General features: G+C 35.7%; 1 protein-coding gene across 3 annotated transcripts in view; it reads left to right on the forward strand.

Annotated features, from left to right (window-relative positions):
- The window catches only part of NaPi-III (Na[+]-dependent inorganic phosphate cotransporter type III), a 163,317-nt gene that overhangs the window by 101,705 nt on the left and 39,332 nt on the right, over positions 1 to 22,280 (forward strand). For 2 of the 3 annotated variants that reach the window (XM_089089477.1, XM_089089476.1), the window contains exons 7-8: positions 18,836 to 18,955; positions 22,056 to 22,112. In XM_089089477.1, the coding sequence (XP_088945603.1) occupies positions 18,836 to 18,955; positions 22,056 to 22,112 (177 nt within the window). The remainder of the gene's footprint in view (positions 1 to 18,835; positions 18,956 to 22,055; positions 22,113 to 22,280) is intronic. The other variant, XM_089089478.1, reaches the window with a different exon arrangement.

The following is a 22,280-nucleotide window of genomic DNA, read 5'->3' on the forward strand; positions in this document are numbered from 1 at the left end:
CTTTCAGGCAAGAAAAAAAATAAAATAAAGCGCATGCTCTTTTGTGAGCATCCAAAAAACAACTGACTGATCTGTTTCGCTACCCGCTCTATAGCATCGCGTCAGCTATTGGCTGGATGAATTTCACTAACACTCTGTTTTATTAATATCAGCGAGATTTTATAGAGCATCTTCATTGTAGTCCACTCTATCTTTCTACCACCTAAGAACTTTAAGAAACCTATTTTTCCGACGTTATTTCTTTTTAAGCAAAACCAACTGATGATGAGGATGCAAACTAATGATGATATAAAATAAATAGTGCGGACGCAAAATTTTTGTGATAAACTAATGTTTGCATTTTTAGACTCTGTAGTCTAGATTTTATCTTTATTACGGACTTCAACGTAATGATGTATTTTATTTCTGGGACAAAAGAAGAAAATATACGATATCTTTCTTGAAGGAAAATGTATTATGCTGGCTTTCGCTGTAACAGGAACAAGTTAGTGTCAGCGTTTTCTGAAAGATATCAAAATGAGGCAGTGAGAACATGGTTTGTAATTTTTTTTTCTTGACATATTGCGGAGAAGTTTCTAATATAATTTAAAATGTTTATTGTGATGAGATTACACTTTTTTCAATGCAACTCTAAGTTTAAAATAATTTTTAAGAATTCTCAAATTTATATTTTTTTTAAATACTTTATTACTATTACCCTGGAAAAGTGTTCCACTGAGAATAGTAAGTTCGCTTGGACAAGCCAGATTACAAATCCTAAGGCTCACCATCCACATTTTTAAAAGAAACTGTGTTATCAAAAACACAATTGGGTATCATATTATTACTTAATCTATACAATCAAAAGTAAGGAAGGAAGTAAGAGAAAAAAGACTAAATAGGCTCATTGGAAAACCGTTGTTATTTAATTGGCAAAACATTTCCCCTAATGTAGGAAAGCAATAGGAGAGGAGAATCCTAAACCCAAGATCTGAGAATTTGTATTCTTAGTTAAATAGAAAAAAGACAAAAATGAACCCCTCTCTGGATTTTGAAAAACCTTTTTTTCGTATTTTTATTTTAAAAAAAAATCTTTGCCCTCTCCTAAATTTTCATGAATTGGCGCCACTGGCTGAAGGATAGGCCTGATTCCCCCCCCCCCCCCCCTACAAAGTTATCGTAGAATTGCCTAGAATTTATAATAACCAGGATGTTCAAGTCTAAAAGTGCACTTTAATTACCTTCCAACCACCTTCCCTGAAGTTTCAGTATGTTTAATGAAATTTCAAATAGTAAAACTATGTCTTATATAGGTCTATTCTTTTTCAGGAATAGTTCATTACCAAAGAATAACTCATTAATAACTTCTTTTTTTTATTCTGGAAGTGTTTTCAGTATCAATTTGATTCTTTCGAACAATTTTGTAAAATTTGGCTCCAAAAATAATAAGAATACGGCTGAGTTTGGGGTCTAAGAAAATAGCATAATACCTTTTCAAGATTTGCTCTATGCATATTACAGCCTTTACTTCTAACATCCATTTTCCCATCCTTTAAATATTCCTTTTTGAAACTAAGCCTTTATCCGTTTCCTCTGTGTCCTGGAAAATTTCAATCAACGGCTAATAATGTTTAGTAGCTTGCGCGAAATTTTGGCTGAGAAGCATTTGGTTGCCAGAAATTGATGAATGACTTTATAATACGATTTTTTCAATAAATTGTGCGTATATTGTGACATTCAGTTACTGCATCTCATACTTTAGTTCTTGAGATGCTAGTGCACAACAGCTGATTTGCGGTTTTTATCCATCAAAACTGTGGCACAAGTATTACAAGCTAAGATAATAAGACTGGTAATAAAGTGACGATAATACACCAATTGTGGTTCTTTTTTCAATTTACTCGCAACATAACTACTGATAGCATTTCTTTTACTTGCCCAACAGTAAATCAGGTCCTTGGTCAAGGTCTACGAGATAATTACATAGTTCTTAAAGATTGATTTAGGTCGCTTGTAGCCGCGAAATCTGGGTCAGATTTATTGTCACGTTTCGGTAACCAAAACCTTCATCCCCCGCTAATCTGATCAAACAGTTCGTGGTAACGAACTGTACGTAAGGAGCGGCCCAGCTCAATAGTGACCGAAACTCTAAAAAAGGAAATTTTGATATCAATAGATATATCAAGAGTCGGCTTTTTATACTGATTTCAAATATATAAGTTTCATTAAGTTTAGTCTAACCCATCAAAGGTTACGACCCCGAGAAAATTCCCCTGATTTCCAAAAAAAATAGGGGGAAACACCCCTTAAAAGTCAAGTGATGTTTAATGATAATCACACCATCAGATTCAGCGTATCGGAGAACCCTATTGTATATGTATAAGTTTCAAGTTCCTATCTGCAAAAATGTGGAATTTGTATGTTTTGCCAGAAGAAAGATCAGATGCGTGTTTATGTTTGTTATTTTGTTGGGTTCTTTTCCCCAGGGATGATTGTATCGTATAGTATATCAGGAGAGGGCTCATTCGAACGGAAATTAAAATTTCTAGTGCCCTTTTTAAGTGACCATAAATATTGGAGGCCACCCAGGCCCCCCCCCCTTTTTTTGCTAAATGATCTGATGAACAGTTTTAGATGGCCATTTTGTTCATCATAGTTGAAAGGTCCAATAACTATGCCTTTGGGAATAATATGACCCCCCCCCCCGCAGCCCGAGGGGTAAGGTCTTTAATTTATGAAATTTACCCATTGTTTACGCATAGTATTTGTTATTGGGATGCATGCATACACTTTCGGTTGGTGGGGACACATTTTTTGCTGGGGGCTTTTTCCATAGGGAGGGAAGTTTCCAGGAAGCGAACTTGTTAGGGGAAATTATACCCTACGGGAATTTGCCAAAATTCTAATACAAATTTCTTTTTATATGTCTTGCTTTCTCTTTTCCGTGTTAATTTTACGTGCGGAGTGGTTAAGAGTATTATTCGGGGTAAATTTTCACCGGGATTCAATTATGTAGAGGATATTTCTATGGGGAGAGGGTTTCTCCGTGGAGGTGGGGTCAGATTTCCAGGCATTATTTAAAAAACAATCAGAAATGAAATAAAAAAACAAGTTTTTCCAACTGAAAGCAAGGAGCAACATTAAAACTTAAAATGAACAGAAATTATTTCGCATATGAAGGGGGTTCCCCTCCTCAATACCTCGCTCTTTACGCTAAAGTTTCAATGTTCATCTATCCCACTTATTTAAGAATGACTCCTGAAACACAAGGGCTGTTTAATTAGAACAACAAGACGCTTTTTTAAAAGTACTAAGAAACTTTAGCTTAAAGAGCGAGGTGTTGAGGAGGGGGCAACCCCCTTCATATGCGTAATAATTTCTATTCTTATTTAATTTTGTAAAAGAACTTGATTTGGATGTGCAAAATCTATGGACAGGAACCATCCCCGCCGACTGCACGAGCCAGACAAGCCTTATCACAGCATGGTGCCGTGTTTTTCAATAAACTCTGGAGACGAAATATGTATATGGCTGGGCTGCTTAATTTTCTCCCACATTTAGACATTTTTTCTCAGTCGCTAAACTTTAAACGATGATGTCGCAATTTCAAATAGGAGAACCGTCAATGCTTATTCTAATTAATTTTAAAAAACTAAGTTTTACCAAGGGAAGTAAAGAGCTAAGTTGAAACTTAAAACGAACAAAAATTATTACTTCACAACCTATCTAAAATATATAAATAAAACTAATGCAAATAAATCAACTGGTGATATTGCCCTGTGTTTGTAGGATTACAGATAACTAGCGCTTTACTGAAAACACAAAAGCCAAGTATAAAAGCAAGAATATTGGTTTAGGAGTCAAAAGTAAATACGTAGCCTCACAACAACAAACTAATCTATAACGCTTTTTATTGTTCTACAGGAGCTGTGATATCATTAGCTTTTAGTATGCAACTAATATTATATTAAAAAGTTAGGCATAAAAATAATTTGTTTAAAGTCAGTACATAGCATGTCAAATAATATACTGATTACGAGGCAACACCTTGGTGTTACCTAACTCCACTCGAATTGAAGAACTTATCAACCGTAATATGAACTCTGGAAGTCAAGTTATTTCTCTCCATAAAGAGGAAGATCTTAAGTTGTGATACAAATTCTAAAGCGTGTTTTTAGTCCTAAGATTCCATCACTTCGAACTTGTCTATTCGCCCTTTACTTCACTTGGAAAAACTTTGTTTTTTTTAAGTTAATCTATACTCGTTTTTGATTAAAACATAATTTAGAAACAACACACTATGACTTTTTCTGTTTATACAGAATAATTTCTGTTCGCTTCACGTTTTAATGTTGGTCGTTAGTTTCAGTTGAGAACTTATTTTTTTATATAACTTCTAATCACCTGCAATCTAGGGGAGATAAGACACCTCAACCCTTATTAAGGAGCTTAACTAAGAAGCCTGACAAGAATTAAAGGAAAATAAGTTTAGAGCTGGGAAAAAAAAAATCAAATCATAGTGTCGTTTCTTTTTGTAAATTAAATAAAAAAAACAAGTTTTTTTAACTGAAAGTAAGGAGCGACAATAAAACTTAAAACGAACAGAAATTATTCCATATATGAAAGGGGCTGTCCCCTCCTCAACGCCTCGCTCTTTACGCTAAAGTTTTTTATTGTTTTAAAAAATAAAGTTGTAACACAGAGTCTAACTCTAGCGTAAAGAGCGAGGCGTTGGGGAAGGGAAAGCCCCTTACATATACGGAATAATTTATGTTCGTTTTAAGTTTCAATGTCGCTCCTTACTTTCAGTTAAAAAAACTTGTTTTTTTTATTTAATTTCTGATCGTTTTTTAGTTAATACAGCTTTTATTTTGGCTCAACGTCATTGAATAAGTAAAACAAAATTTGTATATTAATTTTATTTTTCCTGTGCTAAATGGCTTTCCAATAAACCAAAACCAATACTATACAGAAATACCAATACAGAAATTATTCCGTATATGAAAGGGGCTGTCCTCTCCTCAACGCCTCGCTCTTTACGTTGAATTTTTTTATTGTTTAAAAAAAATGGAGTTGTGAGAAAGTCAAACTTTAACGTAAAGAGCGAGGCGTTGAGGAGGGGACAGCCCCTTTCGTATACGGAATAATTTCTGTTCGTTTTAAGTTTTAACGTCGTTACTTTCTTTCAGTTAAAAAACCTTGTTTTTTTTTAATTTTTGAACGTTTTTGAATTAGTGTAGGTTTTGATTTTGGCTTACCGTACATAAATAATTACAACAAAATTTTTATATTAATTTTACTTTTATTTGGTTAAATGGCTTTCTCGAAACTTGTTCAATTTTATTTACAAACGTTTTTATTAGCAATAAATATACGTAACTTACGAATTAACTTGCGTAACGAACTTCTATATTCATATATTCTTAATGCGTATATTAGCGAGTTCACCCCCTAGTCAATACCTTGCTCTTTAAGCTAAATTTCAAATTTTGTTCAAATTCTTTAAAAATGACCCTTAATCACAAAGGCCGTTAATTAGAATAAATAGCTCTTACGAAAGTACTAAAACATCTTTGGCTTAAAGAGCAAGGTATTGACTAGGGGGTGAACCCAATCATATACGTAATATTTTCTGTTCGTTTTAAGTTGTGATGTTGCTCCTTACTTTCAGTTGAAAAACTTATTTTTTTTTATTTAATTTTTTTTTTTAAAGAATGCTGGGAAATCTGGCGCCCCTTCATAGGAATGTCCCTTCCCCCATGAAACTTTCTTCGTGGAAAGATCATCCCACATAACGTGCGTGGGATGGGGCCTAGTTAACCTCCATATTTTTTGGTCACTTAAAAAGGGCACTAGAACTTTTAATTTCCGTTCCAATGAGCCCACCCACGATATTCTAGGACTACTGGGTCGATACGATCACCCCTGGAAAAAACAACAAACAAATAAACCCGCATCCCTGATCTTTCTTCTGGTAAAAAATACAAAACTCTACATTTTTGCAGATAGGAGCTTGAAACCACTGCAGTAAGGTTCTCTGATACGGTGAATCTGATGTTGTGAATTTCATTAAGATTATATAACTTTTAGGGGGTACTTCCCCCTTTTATTTTGAAAATCAGCCAAATTTTCTCAGGCGCGTAACTTTTAATGGGACTAAACTTGATGAAACTTATATATTTGAAATCAGCATTAAAATCTGATTCTTTTGATGCATCTGTTGGTATCAAAATCCCATTTTTTAGAGTTTCGGTTACCATTGAGCCGAGTCGCTCCTTACTTACAGTTCGTTACCACGAACTGTTTGAAAAAAAATTAAAAAAGAAGAAATAGATCTTTAATTCTTTGTTTAAAAAAAATAAATTTAGTCACAATTAAGAAAGTAGGTCCAGGCGAGTAGCTTCGACACAAAATGTTAACTGAGCGGACAGGTTTGTATATCGACATACTTGTGGAAAATTTTCCTAAACAGAAATGTACCTTTAGGCTTAGGGGTTTATTTGACCTGACCTTAAATAAAAAGTCACTCATTACTCAGAAATGAATGGAAATTTCAAAAAAAGATCATTTCTTGTGTCCGTTTGATAAATGGTATTACAAACTAATTTTGTTTTCAATTCAAAAATCAAAAATTTTGGGAAGAATTACCTGAATTCTCCTACAGAACTGTTTTTATTTGTGTGTCATCCTCTTTGGATGCAAAACCTTACGTATGGAGAGAATATTACGGTAGAATTGTCAATTAAATAATTTGATAAAGTAAGTATAACAATAAGTAATCCTTCTTTTTATATACAACTTTGAGTACCACATGCCTTCACTTCACCAGAACCACATGCCTTCACTTCACCAACCCCTTAGTGGCAAGGAGTTCGGGTCAGGGGCGTAATTTGCTATGGGGCAGAGGGGGCAACTTCCCCTCCAAGACCTCAATTCCTCAGACCCCAATTCCCCCCCCCTTCCATCTGAAATTTTAGTTTCTCCAAAAATGTTGTCAAAACTAAGATAAGCTTGCATAATTCAAGCATCCACTGAAACAGGTCAATTTTCTTTAGTACATCTTTACCTTTTTTTATTTCTATACGGCTAGTTTTTCAGTTTTCTCTGTCATTCTCTTTTGACTTGGGAAAATTGGCTCCAACTTTGACCCCCCCCTCCCCGCAGAATTTTGACAAAAGTATGTCATCCGTTGGGGTTTGGATTTAGAGGTCTACTCAGAATGTCGTTGCAAACCATGAACTGGATGACCTCTATTCCCTTTTGAATCAAAATACTTGACCAAATACCTTCCTGGGACATGCTTTAAAAAATGAGTGCATCAAATTTATAAAAACAATGCAATAATCTAAAAATGATCGTCTAGCAGGGAGAAAATCATACTTGAAAAAAAAAATACCCAAGCAGGAATCGAACGCAAGACACTATTTCGAAGTCGAACACTGTACTAACAGAACCACACCTCTAATGATCTGATTTGATATATTAATGCTTTTACCTTAATTGCATATCTTACAAGGGGTTGGAGGAGGAGCATGTGAGAGTGTTCTTGCAAACCTCCATTTACGGGTTTTGGGCCATAATTATTACAATGATAATTTATTTTTATACTTCCAAGCTTTTCTACTTAAGAAGTCACATCAAAAGCATCGTTTTTAGTGCTATATCACTCTTACGGATGGTAGAATTGATAAACATCACGTAGATACGAGCAATAGCTTTCAAATGAGCCATGAAACATCACTCTATACTGGTAGCCCACTAGCTTCAGCTTTTCTACCTGAGACGTGGCACCAAAAGTGCCGTTTTTAGTGCCATTTTGAACTTTCTGATGGTTGAAGTTAAAGGAAGGATATTGATCAATATTTTTTGAAATGAGCTACTTAAAAATTCATGCAAAAAAGTCATTTTCCTTGTTATTAAAGGAGGGGGGCTGTATTTCCCATTATTAGGTTTTTGACCGTTTTCACTAAATAGTTTTTTTCTAAACGTGTTTTTTAATTTTTGGTTACTATGGGCTGTGGTTTGCTCTTTACTAGGTTGCAGCTACCGCTACAACCATGACAAACTTGTCGTCATAAGACACAAAATTGCCTATCATTCAAAAGAAGATCCTCTCCGATAAATTAAAAAAAAAAGTTTTTTTTTAACTGAAAGTAAGGAGCGTCAATAAAAATTAAAACGAACAGAAATTATTCCGTTTATGAAATGGGCTGTACCCTCCTCAGCGCCACGCTCTTTACGCTAAAGATTGACTGTCTCAAAACTTTATTTTTTATAACAATAAAAAATTCGTAACTTTTGATGGGTAACACTAAACTTGATGAAACTTACATATTTGAAATCAGAATAAAAATCCGATTCTTTTGATACATCTACTGGTGTCAAAATTCCATTTTTTAGAGTTTTGGTTACTATTGAGCCGGGTCGCTCCTTACTTGCAGTTCGTTACCACGAACTATTTGATGAAGTTGCTTTCTCCAAATTAATGAAAAGAATAGGGCGGACTGAGGTGGTTTTAGGAGAGGGCAGAGGGGGTACATACTCCGGGTGCAGAAATTTAAGGGGCACAAAATTTCAAATAAACAATCTAACAGTTATAATCATTTCGTAATTTTTGAAATTTTAATTTTATTGAAATAAAGTAGACGACGCAGTTAATGAATACAAATAATTAGTAAATTAATAATTAGTTATTAAAATAAGAATAAATTAGAAATAAAAAAATTAACATAATTAATATTGATTAAATAATAAATTAAACAATGATTAAAAAAATAAATGTTAATAAATTGAAAATAATGTTGTTTATAAATTAGAATTTTTTTTAATTTGGCCTAACAATTTTGTGGGAGATGGGGGGGGGGTTAATAAAAATTTCTCTTTTAGAATCACTTTTAGAAGTGACTTGAAAAGCAAACTGTTTCAGCGAGATGCTAATGATTTTGACTACAGGAAACTAAAGGTTTTCTTTAGTCATGAAATACAATCACCTATAGTCGTACTGTTTTAGTCGGATATGCTACCTCAGAACTTAAAACAGTGAACATCTTATTCATGTCACATACAACAAATGCGAAATTGTTTCCAACTTAGTATTCTGCTTTGTTGATAAGAGGTAATGTCTAGCCAATTAATAGTGACTAATAGATTTCATAGGCAGCGCTAGCGCGCTGCCTAAGTAAAGCACGATGTGGGCACAATGTATTTTTTTTCTTCAGCCGGGCACTTCGTATCGAAGGAGTTGTCGTAGAAACTTCGAAAAGGGCTCATTCGATTGGGAATGGGAGTGGCTAGTGCCCTTTTTAATAGTCAAAAGTGATGGGAGGGCAACTAGCCCCCCCCCCTACCCCCATTATTCCCCCAAGCACATCCAATAAAAATTTTGAGATAGCCATTTGGTTCAGCTTAGCTGATTTCCTGATAGAAAATATGTTTTTGAGGAGGACACTCCCCCACAACCCTCGGGGCAAGGGTTTAAATTTATGCCCTGAGGGCATATAAGAACGATGTTGGCATAATATACTATGTATTATTCTTTTTCCTTTAAAGCAGGGCTCTTCATATGGAAGGGGTCGTTGTAGAAACTTCAAAAGGGCCTCATTCGATTGGAAATTGAGAGTTCTAGTGCCCTTTTTCATAGTCAAAAGTGATTGGATGGAAACTAGCCCCCCCCCCCCACGCCCATCATTCCGCCAAACACATCCAATCAAAATTTTGAGATAGCCATTTTGTTCAGCATAGTGGAGTTCCAGATAAAAAATATGTTTTTGAGGAGGACACTCCCCCACAACCCTCAGGGCAAGGGTTTTAAGTTATGCCCTGGGGGCACATAAGGTTTTTATAGAAGGCGTTGTCGTAGAAACTTCAAAACAGGCTCATTTGATTGGAAATTCAAAGGGCTAATACCCTTTTTAATAGTCGAAAGTGATTGGAGGGCAACTAGCCCCCCCCCACGCCCATCATTTCCATCCAATCAAAATTTTGAGATAGCCATTTTGTTCAGCGTAGTTGATTTCCAAACAGAAAATATATTTTTGAGGAGGACACTCCCCCACAACCCTCAGGGCAAGCTTTTTAAATTATGCCCTGGGGGCATATAAGGTTTTTATAGAAGGCTTTGTAGTAGAAGCTTCAAAAAGGCTCATTCGATTGGAAATTCAAAGCGATAGCGCCCTTTTTGATAGTCAAAAGTGATTGGAGGGCAACTAGCCCCCCCTCCCCCACGCCCATCATTCCTCCAAACACACCCAATCAAAATTTTGAGATAGCCACTTTGTTCAGCGTAGTTGATTTCCAGATAGAAAATATGTTTTTGAGGAGGACACTCCCCCACAACCCTCGGGGCAAGGGATTTAAGTTATGCCCTGAGGGCATATAAGAACGATGTTGGCATAATATACTATGTATTGTTCTTTTTCCTTTAGAGCAGGGCTCTTCATTTGGAAGGGGTCGTTGTAGAAACTTCAAAAGGGCCTCATTTGATTGGAAATTGAGAGTTCTAGTGCCATTTTTCACAGTCGAAAGTGATTGGAGGGCAACTAGGCCCCCCCCACGTCTATCATTCCCCCAAACATATCCAATCAAATTTTTGAGATAGCCATTTTGTTCAGCATAGTGGATTTCCAGATAAAAAATATGTTTTGAGGAGGACACTCCCCCACAACCCTCAGGGCAAGGGTTTTAAGTTATGCCCTGGGGGCATATAAGGTTTTTATAGAAGGCGTTGTCGTAGAAAGTTCAAAACAGGCTCATTCGATTGGAAATTCAAAGGGCTAGTGCCCTTTTTAATGGTCGAAAGTGATAGGAGGGCAAAGCCTCCCCCCCTCCCCACGCCAATCATTTCCATCCACTCAAAATTTTGTGATAGCCTTTTTGTTCAGCGTAGTTGATTTCCAAATAGAAAATATATTTTTGAGGAGGACACTCCCCCACAACCCTCAGGGCAAGGGTTTTAAGTTATGCCCTGGGGGCATATAAGGTTTTTATAGAAGGCGTTGTCTTAGAAACTTAAAAAATGGCTCATTCGATTGGAAATTCAAAGGGCTAGTGCCCTTTTTGATAGTCGAAAGTGATTGGAGGGCAACTATCCCCCCCCCGCCCAGCCTTCCCCCAAACACAGCCAATCAAAATTTTGAGATAGCCATTTCGTTCAGCGTAGTTGATTTCCACATAGAAAATATGTTTTTGAGGAGGACACTCCCCCACAACCCTCAGGGCAAGGGTTTTAAGTTATGCCCTGGGGGCATATAATGTTTTTATAGAATGCGTTGTCATAGAAACTTCAAAAAAGGCTCATTCGATTGGAAATTCGAAGGGCTATAATCCTTTTTAATAGTCGAAAGTGATTGAAGGGCAACTAGCCCCCCTCCCCCACGCCCAGCAGTACCCAAAACAAAGCCAATCAAAATTTTTGAGATAGACATTTTGTTCAGCGTAGTTGATTTCCAGATAGAAAATATGTTTTTGAGGAGGAAACTCCCCGACAACCCTTGGGGCAAGGGTTTTAAGTTATGCCCTGGGGGTGTATAAGGTTTTTATAGAAGGTGTTGTCGTAGAAACTTTAAAAAAGTCTCATTCGATTGGAAATTCAAATGGCTAGTGACCTTTTTAATAGTCGAAAGTGATTGGAGGGCAACTAGCCCCCCCTCCCACGCCCATCATTTCCCCAAACACATCCAATCAAAATTTTGAGATAGCAATTTTGTTCAGCGTAGTTGATTTCCAGATAGAAAATATGTTTTTGAGGGGGACACTCAAAAACATAGCCCTCAGGGACACACAGCCCTCAGGGCAAGGGTTTTAAGTTATCCCCTGGGGATATATAAGGTTTTTAAAGAAGGCGTTGTCGTAAAAACTTCAAAAAAAGCTCATTCGATTGGAAATTCAAAGGGCTAGTGCCCTTTTTAATAGTCGAAAGTTATTGGAGGGTAACTAGCCCCCCCCCCCCCACGCCCCTCATTCCCCAAACACATCCAATAAAAATTTTGAGATAGCTTTTTTGTTCAGCGTAATTGATTTCCAGATATAAAATATATTTTTGAGGAGGAAACTCCCCCACAACCCTCAGGGTAAGGATTATAAGTTATGCCCTGGGGGTATATAAGGTTTTTATTGAAATATTTGTAGTAGAAACTTGAAAAAGGGCTCATTCGATTTCAAATTCAAAGGGATAGTACCCTTTTTAATAGTCGAAAGTGATTTGAGGGCAACTAACCCCCCTCTGACGCCCACCTTTTCCCACACATATCCAATCAAAATGTTTTGATAGTCATTCTATTCCACGTTGTTGAAAGTTTTGGAAATTAGGTCCTAAAGAATGACAACCCCTCCCCCCCACAGCCCTCAGGGCAACGGGTGGAAGTTAAGTCCTGGGTGTACATAAAGTTTTATTGAAAGTGTTGTCTTAGAAACTTCAAAAGGGCTCATTAAAGTGGAAATTGAAAGGGCTGGTGCCTTTTTTAATAGTTGAAAGTGATTGGATAGCGACTAACGCCCCTCTCACGCCCACCATTTTCCAAAACACATCCAATCAAAATTTTGAGATATTTATTTTGTTCAACGTAGATGAATGTTCTGGAAATTAGGTCTTTCAGGATGATAACCCCTTCAGAGCCCTCAGTGCAAGGGTTGTAAGTTATGCCCAGGGGGTATATAAGGTTTATATAGAAAGCTGTTGTATAAATCACAGGCAGCACGATCGCGCAGCCCAGGTAAAGAACGGGGACACTCGAGAATGAGACACGAAACAGCGACTAAGTAAAGAGGAGGGCACTCACCCACAACCCCCTGAGCAAGAGTTTTAAGTTATATCTGGGGGCACATGAGGATGATATTGGCAAAATGTATTACTTAATATTTTTTTCCTTTAGAGCAGCAGGTCACTTCGTATCGAAGAAGTTGTCATAGAAACTTCGAAAAGCGCTCTTCGAAAAACGAGCAGAAATTAACATAAGTTGGGCGCAAAACCCCTATGCCATCCCAAGGCCAGATAAAATTTGCACTTTGCTGAAAAAAATACAAATGAATGTGCATTTGTGTTCAATAAACATTTAATATATTTAGTAATCAAAATGTTCATATTATTGGATTTATTAAAGTTATAAAAGTAAAAACATTTATATTTTTTCAGTAAAGTGCAAATTTTCATCTGGCCTTGGGAAGGCATAGGGGTTTTGCGCCCAACTAATGTTAATTTCTGCTCGTTTTGAGTTTGACTTGGTTAATTATTGTAATTTCTGTTCGTTTTGGGTTTGATTTATTTATCGATGCTGATTTGTGGTAGTTTCACGCTTGGTAGATTATTTGATTTTATTTTTGCTCATTTTTTGTTTAATGGAGTTCTTTACTTTTCTTTGAAAAACATATTTTGTGGAAAAAGTTTTTTAAATTAGTAACGAAAAAATGGATAAAATTATCACTTGGTTGTTTTTCATAATACCCGGTCATTATGACTAATTACTTGCTCTGTAATAACGCTGGGAAATCTCAGTTTCCGGGTCAAGGAAGTGTCATTGTGCTTTCAGAGTAGATTTTTATGCTTATCAATTTGGAAATGCAATCTTTTTTTCTTTTTTTTTTCTGTCACCTACAGAGAGAATATTTTCAGGTTGTGGAGGATCAGAGCTTTTGAAGTAATGTTAAAACTGGGTGGATTATATGTGAGAAACTGTAGTAAATTTTCAGGTAGCATGCTTTTGAAGCCCACTCCCCCGACGTAAATGCCTGTCCCAAGTTTTTGCGTCAAGTTAATTCTCCAAACTGGGGAAGATTTGGATTTAAAATCTTCAATCCCTTAAAGAAGTCTTATAATTAAGGTTTTAATAAGATTTGCGAATTCTAGTGTTTTGGGTGAAAAATCATAAATTGTTGCAAATAAAGTGTAGGTGATAAAGAGGTATGATGGTGACATTCTTAAATTTAGTATTAAAAGTTATACCGGAATCGTTTGTTACAACTTACGAACCTAAAAAAATTTAATCTTCTTCCTCAGTGTAACAAAGGCTACTGTTCGGAAATTTCCGGTAATTCCCGATTAGGATTAGAAAGAGGAAAGAAGACTGTTGTTCAGGAAAGTTTCCTAATACTGTTCTGTGCGCTAAAAAAATGATGGTGGAGTTACGTTTTTTTATGGGGGAGGGTTATTCCCCCTACCAATTTTGGTATTTCAGACAAACCAAAAACTTCCAAAATATTAAAGAATAAAAACTAGGAATACAAAATATAGTTTTGATTTTCGCGCGCAAAATTATACTAGAAAGCTCTCCTTTGGATTCGGATTTCAATTTTTGAAACATCCAAATACCCAAATTTTATGAAAACGGGGCTAAACATGAATTTGGATGGGGGTGAAATTTTGACTCAGGAAAATTAGAGAAATAAATATCAGCTTGGAAATTTGTATTACAATCATATATGTTTCAGTTCTCAAACCAAGAAAAAACTCAGTTTTTTCCCATTGGAAGGATGTACGCATAAAATTTTTGGGGACCCAAAATTTCAGGGGAAGGAGGTGAAATTCAGAAAAAAAAGTAAAATTAATAAGAACCGTATAAAAACATAAGAAATCATCGGAACCACCCTAAAGGAGGAAAAAGGGCTCGAAGCCCCCCCCCCCGTTTCCAGCTTACCTGTTCCCAATGTACAGGCATAATTCTGACATGTAAATCTGATTGGATATGCATGATAAAATATACTCCGAAGGGGGGTGGTTTTCACCAAAACACTTAGTTCAAACCCAGCTATGTGTGTAAACCCTCCCCCCTTGCCAGTTTGCCTGTCCTAATGAACTGGCACAATTCTGACATGTAAATTTGATTGGGTCTGCATGATGAAATATACTCCGAAGGTGGGTGGTTTTCACCAAAACACTTAGTTTAGACCTAGTTATGTGAAAATCCTAGGAAATTTGAAAAATCGATTAAAATATGTGTGCTTAAAGTAGATCATCCCAATATGCCTCTAGTTTAAAGAATTATTAATTCTTTTTGTTCATTTATAAACTAAAATAAAAAAACATGTAACCGATATTTGAAATGTTAATGTTGTATAATAAAAATGTTGTTAATGTTGTCATTTAATAGCCTTCCTAAATAACCATCAAAGTACAATTTTATAACGACTCCTGCAACATTGAATGAACCGAAATATTTATAAATGTTATTAGCCTTATCTAATTATGTATTGACGCAGTTTTCTCCCGTTATAAAGGTTCTCGGAACCTTTCCAGTTTCTCCTACGGTTAAGCATTGAGGTTAGATGTACAATTGCATGGTTGTTGATGAGTTTTGATGTAAAGTAGTTTAATGTATAAGAGTTCGATATAAAATACTTGACGCTCTTCAATCACATCTTGATGTCGATCTAGACCGTATTAAATATAAAAAAAACAAGTTTTTTTTTAACTGAAAGTAAGGAGCAACATTAAAACTTGAAAACGAACAGAAATTATTCCATATATGAAAGGGGTGTCCCCTCCTCAACGCCTTGCTCTTTACGCTAAAGTTTGACTCTGTCTCACAACTTTATTTTTTTAAACAATAAAAAACTTTAGCGTAAAGAGCGAGCCCCTTTCATATACGGAATAATTTCTGTTCGTTTTAAGTTTTAATGTTGCTCCTTACTTTCAGTTAAAAAAACTTGTTATTTATTTATTCAATTTTTGAACGTTTTTGAATTAATACAGGTTTTGATTTTGGCTCACTGTGCATGAATAATTAAAACACAATTTGCATACTAATTTTACGTTTATTTGGTTAAATGGCTTTCTCGAAAGTTGTTTAATTTTATTTACGAACGTTTTTATTATTAAAAAATATACGTGACTTGCGAATTAACTTACGTAACGAACTATTATATTCATATATTTTAATACATATATTAGGGGGTTCGCCCCCTAGTCAATACCTCGCTCTTTACACTAAAATTCGAATTTTGTTCCAATTCTTTAAAAATTACCCCTTAATCACAAAGGCCGTTAATTAGAATAAATAGCTCTTATGAAAGTACTAAAAAATCTTTGGCTTAAAGAGCGAGCTATGACTAGTGGGCGAACCCAATCATATACGTAATAATTTCTGTTCGTTTTAAGTCTTGATGTTGCTCCTTACTTTCAGTTGAAAAACTTGTTTTTTTATTTAATTTTTGATCGTTTTTAAATAATGATGGAAAATCTGGCACCCCCCCCCCCTCATAGCAATGTCCCTTCCCCCATGAAAACGTCCTCCATGGAAAGATCCTCCTACATAACCTCCGACCACCCCCCCCTCTACCAGAGAAAATCCCCCTGAAAATGTCTGTATGCTTCCCAATAACCAATACTGTGTGTAAACATTGTGTAAAGGTCATAACTTTTAGCTCTCCCCCCGTGGACTTTAGGGGATTAATTCATCCTAATAGACATATTTATTATATTCTCGATCATGCTGAACAAAATGGCTATCTAAAAATTTTGATCGGGTGACTTTGGGAAAAAAAATGAGCGTGGGAGGGGGCCTAGTTGCCCTGCATTTTTTGGTCTCTTGAAAAGGGCACTAGAAATTTTAAATCCCGTTTGAATGAGCCTTCTTTCGATCTTCTAGGACCACTGGGTCGATACGATCACCCCTGGGAAAAAACAAAACAAATAAACACGCATCCGTGATCTTTTTTCTGGCAAAAAATACAAAATTTCAAATTTTTGCAGATGGGAGCTTGAAACCTCTATAGTAGGGTTCTCTGATATTCTGTATCTGATGGTGTGATTTTCATTGAGGTTCTATAACTTTTAGGGGGTGTTTTATCCTTTTTTCGAAAATCAGGCAAATTTTCCCAGGCTCGTAATTTTTGATGGGTAAAACTAAACTTGGTGAAACTTATATATTTGAAATCAACATTAAAATCTCATTCTTTTGATGTATTTATTGGTATCAAAATTCCGTTTTTAGAGTTTCGGTTCTATTGAGCCGGGTCGCTCCTTACTTACTGTTCGTTGCCACGAACTGTTTGATCCAGGAGCTGGTGGATTTGACCCCCCGCCCCCCGAAAAGTCTATCCGATTTGTAAAAACGTAACAAAAAAGCTTTTGAAATTTTTGTATGTGTTTTCAAAGCTTTTTTGTACACCCCCCCCCCCCCTGATGTCGAAATTTCGGATTTACTTTGGATTGGAGTAGATTATTCTTAAAGTTAATGTTCCCTGTGAAACACGTGATTTTTCAAAACCATATAGTTTTAACTTACATTAAAAGCGCTTGCATCATTGGATTCATTAGTTTTAGATACAGTTTATATAATTAACTAATTCTATAAACTGTGGTTTTAGATCTATCTATTCAACGAGCCAGAATGATATCTAAACTTGCCTGACAATACGAAAATTTTCGCATTTTCCTTACTTATTTCACTTTCTTTCAGTCTATAAACATTTCAGGGGAAATTTCAAAAATATAATTCGATAGATGGACAAAACTGTCTCAGCTATTGAATACAAACATCAAAAACAAGAAGAACAATAGGGAATTCTTTTCGTAAGACAGTTTAAATTTTTTGAATGAATATTTTGGCCCTATGTCCAAGGGCCGTCTTCAGCAAAACATAAATATATAAAAGAAGAAAGACTTACAACACTATATGACCAACCAAAACTAAAATGAACATTTTTCAAACAGTCCCAGCATCCTTACTTCAGCGACGTTCAACCAGGACTCTGAAAAATAAGCCATAGGATTGCTGGGAAATAATATACACAAATCTTGCGCAGGGAACATACACTGTGAGCCCACATTATAATCACAATAAAATCCGAATTTCTGTCAGCATCTGAAACATGATAAGGCCAATAAGAAAAATTAAATACGGCAGATATATAATCCGTTTAAGTGGCAAATTGAGTAAATCCATAAAGAAACGCCAGAAAAAAAGAACATACATACATACAGGACATAGATTACTATTTTTGGTATTAAGATTCATGTTACCTGTGAAATTTGCAATTTTGTGACAAGCATGCATCCAAAAGTCGCACCGATAGGCCATGATGCTGATGTTAATGGAATCAATAGTTTCAGATCTATTCATTCGCTTAATCAGGATGCAATATTGCTTAGATATGTTCTTAGAGAAGGCTTTGAACTCAACCACAAAAAGGAACATTTTCCTTTTTCTACGATTTTTAACCAATCTTCAACGTGTCCCCCCCCCAAAAAAAAATACAAAGTGAATTCCTAAAATATTAATTCTGTTGATGGATAAAGCTGCATCTCAGCTATCGAATAATAGCAGCATTGTCTCCTTACGTTGTAACATTAAACCCTATGACTTATTTAATAGAACATTAAGTGATAGAAAAATAACATACCAAAAACTTGCAGATAACTTGCTATGACAGTTATCTGGTGGAAAAAGTGCACAGAATTTCTTGGTGTTTACGTATCTTTTTAGTTACTCTGAATGTGCTTCTAAATCAAAGGAGTGATGTGGAAAATGTGGTTTACTTACTGGTTGATCGATTTTGGACAGGTATTTATTGTCGATATCCCGTGCCGAACAAGTATTTAAAATAAGAATTTCAAAATGCTTGGGAGAAAATCAAATTCCAAATAACGTAAAATTGGTGGTGCCAATTCTTGAAAATCTTGGGAGGAGAATGTATTTTTCAAAATATAAGAGGGGGATTTTTTATTATTTTTTTTTCAATGTCAATACCAAAAAGGATGTATTTTTCAATGAAAATAAAGGTGTTTTTGAAATCTAAGGGGAGGTATAAGTGCCCCGCCCCCAATTAGCGTCACTGCCTAAGACTATGACGAATCAGAAATTCACTTCTATTTTTGTGCTAAGATATATTTAAAGATTCTTGTTTAAAATTTGCTTTTTTTCAGTTCTGTATTTTCACGTGATTCCTTGGTGGGGAGCAATTGCGATAAGTTGTGGACTTGCCGTTCTTTCAGCTTTAGTTGTTCAGTTCTATGTTGTCCCAAAGCAAAGGCGTGCTATATTAGGTAAGCCTCTTATTTTTGATAGTATCTTATGAAAATATTCATCTTTGAAATTACAAAAATGGTTGTAAAACGCCTTTTAAAAAAGACTTTTTTTTCATAAATGTCCTTAATCTGGATATAGAATACGGAGCAAAGCACCGTATCAGTCTTACCGGTTCGCAGCAATGATAATTTTTTCCTGGGTTTGCTCCAAAACCTCATGATTGTCATGCTTTTCCCCATCGACAAATTTGTCCTTATATAATCCCTCTCCCATCCCAAAAATTGCCCCCCCCCCCCAAAAAAAAAAGAGGAAAAATATCCTCCAAATGTGCTTGCGTTCCAGTAGGCAAAACTAGGGAAATATGCATATTTTCCTATTTTTTTCTGTTAACATTCCTCCATTCCTCGCAAAGACACAGTCCTTCCCAGGAGTTGCATTCTTCTTCCCTTAGGAAGCGTTCCCTGTTCTCCTATAAAGCGACGTTTCAATGCTTAGGGAGCCATCAGGATCTGAAAAAAAAAGATATTATATGACCCTGTCCTTCGTGTGACGAAGAAAACTCAAGAATGAACTCTGTCTCTGTCTCTTTATGGTTCAAATAAATTGAATGTAATTACTTCACACCGACCGGCCCTACCAATAAAATCTCTTGAGTTACTTATTTTTTTCAGCTAGTTCCCCTTGTCCCTAAAATAGATTCCTGCATACGTACCCAGAGATAGGGGTAGCAAAAAAAACAACGACATAAAAACAAGGTTTATGAAAAAAAAAATCGTAAAAAACGAACACATCCAAGTAGAAAATATAAGGTTTTCCGTTTTGGTATAAAACCCAAAAATTAGACTTTGAGCCCAAGTTTTCTAGGAATGCTTTAGATCAAACCTTTTTATAAGGAAAGTAAATAGAATGAGTGAAGTAATTCTGCGAATGAAGGATGGCAGATTGCCAAAGATTGTCCTAGTCGGCCAGCAGTCTAGGGCCAAACTAAAAGCAGGTCGTCCCGAAAGGGGTTGGAGGATATCGTAAGGAAAGATTTTAGGGAAATTGGAAGTTCCTGGGAGGGTGTAAAGAGGGACAGATTGGGACGGAGGAAATGCTTACGCAGCTGTGTTGGCCTTTGGCGGTTTGGTTGCTGCAGTGAGCTGTTTGTAGAAGTACTAGTAGTAATTACAAAAACATGGGCTTAATTTCAATAGGAAACAAATCACTTAGCATGATGTTAGATTAAATTCACTTTTAGATTAATAGCTGATAAATATCTGTACTAAAGAACCCTTTCGTCTTCAGTTTAACAGGTTATGAACAGACATTTATTCAACCGATAGAAAAGGTCAACTGACGAGAAGGTACAACTCGCTTAGACTTAGATTATGTAGACGATTTGTGTGTCGTAAATAAAATTTGTGGCGAAAGTTCGGATTCGGCGAAACTGAATTTTCGGAAGTTTTGAGAGTTCGGGATGCAGGAATAGATTAACGTCAAAAAGACAAAGTCGCTTGGACTACGAACAAAAGAGGATGAAGAAGTGATGCTAGGTAACGAGAAAATCAATCAAGTGGATGACTTCATCGATCAGGAAGGATATTTTGGAGATGCCTTAAATCAAAAGGTCAAATCAAGAAGCTATCATAAAGTGCAACAGAATGATCTGCTACCAAAATTCAAAGAGTTTAACCCAAAGTAAAAGTTTTTATTTCAATTTTAATTTTTATCATAATATAACCGCTACCTATGGTGATGGAAAATAAGCATACCACAAAAATAGTTCAAATGAGGTAAAAAAAACACCTTTAGCGTCTAAAATTCGCAGTTGCCTATCTTGCTCAAAAAATTCCCCTTTTTCGTTAAATTTCTCAATGTAAATTTTAATGAAATGTATGGATTGTTATATATTGTATACGCTTATGCAAGCACAGAGGAACTTCTGCATTTAAAGCTTATACGTTTTTAGGTGGAAAAATCCAGATTATCTTGCACTTTACACTGTTTTTTTTCATTTTTTTAGGTTTGAGGGGGTTATTAGTTACCATTCTGCGTGCTCGTACTGCATGCTATTACTCTTTACATTTTCGTTTATTTAAACGGCAAGTTCAGTCCCGGTAAGATGTAGGTGTTTTCTGTTTATTTTTTTTCCTGCCTTTTGAACTTAAGGATCGCCTTAAAGAATTGGTCTGATTTTAATTCTACTTGAACATTAAGATTTCTTGCGTTGTAGATGCCTGTATTTGTCTATCCATCACTAATGATCCATTATAAGTTAACTACATTTGTAATTCTGTCTAATAGCTTGTGTAGAAGTCCATTTTATCCAAGATTGGTTTGATAACTCAAAAAGAACGTTGATTGTTTCACATCCGGAAGCCTTTATCATCCGAAAAAAAAAACTTAATTTAACAGAAAATATTTGATACTGTGTGAGTGCAAAATTTAGACAAGACCTTTTTTCTATGATTAAAATAAGTTTACATGAAATTCTAACTTGGAAACCTCTGACACATAAATTGTGACTTAAGGGACTTAACATGTCATAGTTTTATCATTTTGTTCTTATCTCCCCCCCCCCCCCAAAAAAAAAGTTTATAGTCAATACCTAAGCATTAGTTTACAGTTTACAGTCAAGCATTGTAAAGCACTGTAAAGAATTGCATATATTAAATGCGTAGCATAACCTAACCTAGGTACCTTCCCCCCCTCTAAACCCCCAAAAAACAACAGTTTAAATAGCGTATACGCAATGAAAACCACGCTATGCATTCCATTACTTTATAGCGGGGTCTTGAATTAACCCGTCAAAAAACGGGTTTTTCGTGAATGGTTTCCTTGTAACTGCCCATATAATGCCCAAGAACCAAATTATTTTATCTTGCACCCACTGACAGTTATTGACAAATTTGTAAAAAACGAAAATGCACAAAAGTACCTGGATGTCTGTAGCTATGGGCAGGGGGAGGGGAGACAATCTACGATTTTATTCTAAATTTAAGTACAAAAATAAACTTGGAAAAGGGATCTCTTCAATAAAATTGAAGATAAGAGTATATCTTCAGCATTAGATTTTGCCTTTCTTGTCATATTGGATTTTAGTTTTAGATTTGTTTAACTTCTTCGAGTTTTCAGGTCGCGCAACGAGACAGACTAATGGCGAAGTCGTATTTACTTTCGGAGAAGGAGGAGGTAAATTGGTTGCTAGAATTGCATGTTTCACGCCTTCTTAAGTTGCTATTGCACGCTGCTTTCCTTAACACTTTCTGTTGTGTAGCAACAAACTAATTTCCGTTTTCCTTACTTTATACCTTTATTTATCCTTATTTATTTGCCTTGCTACTCTATTTACCTAATATT

Source organism: Artemia sp. Qi Xiang Cuo, chromosome 5 (genome assembly GCF_049724085.1).
Source record: "Artemia sp. Qi Xiang Cuo chromosome 5, ASM4972408v1, whole genome shotgun sequence".
NCBI lineage: Eukaryota > Metazoa > Arthropoda > Branchiopoda > Anostraca > Artemiidae > Artemia > Artemia sp. Qi Xiang Cuo.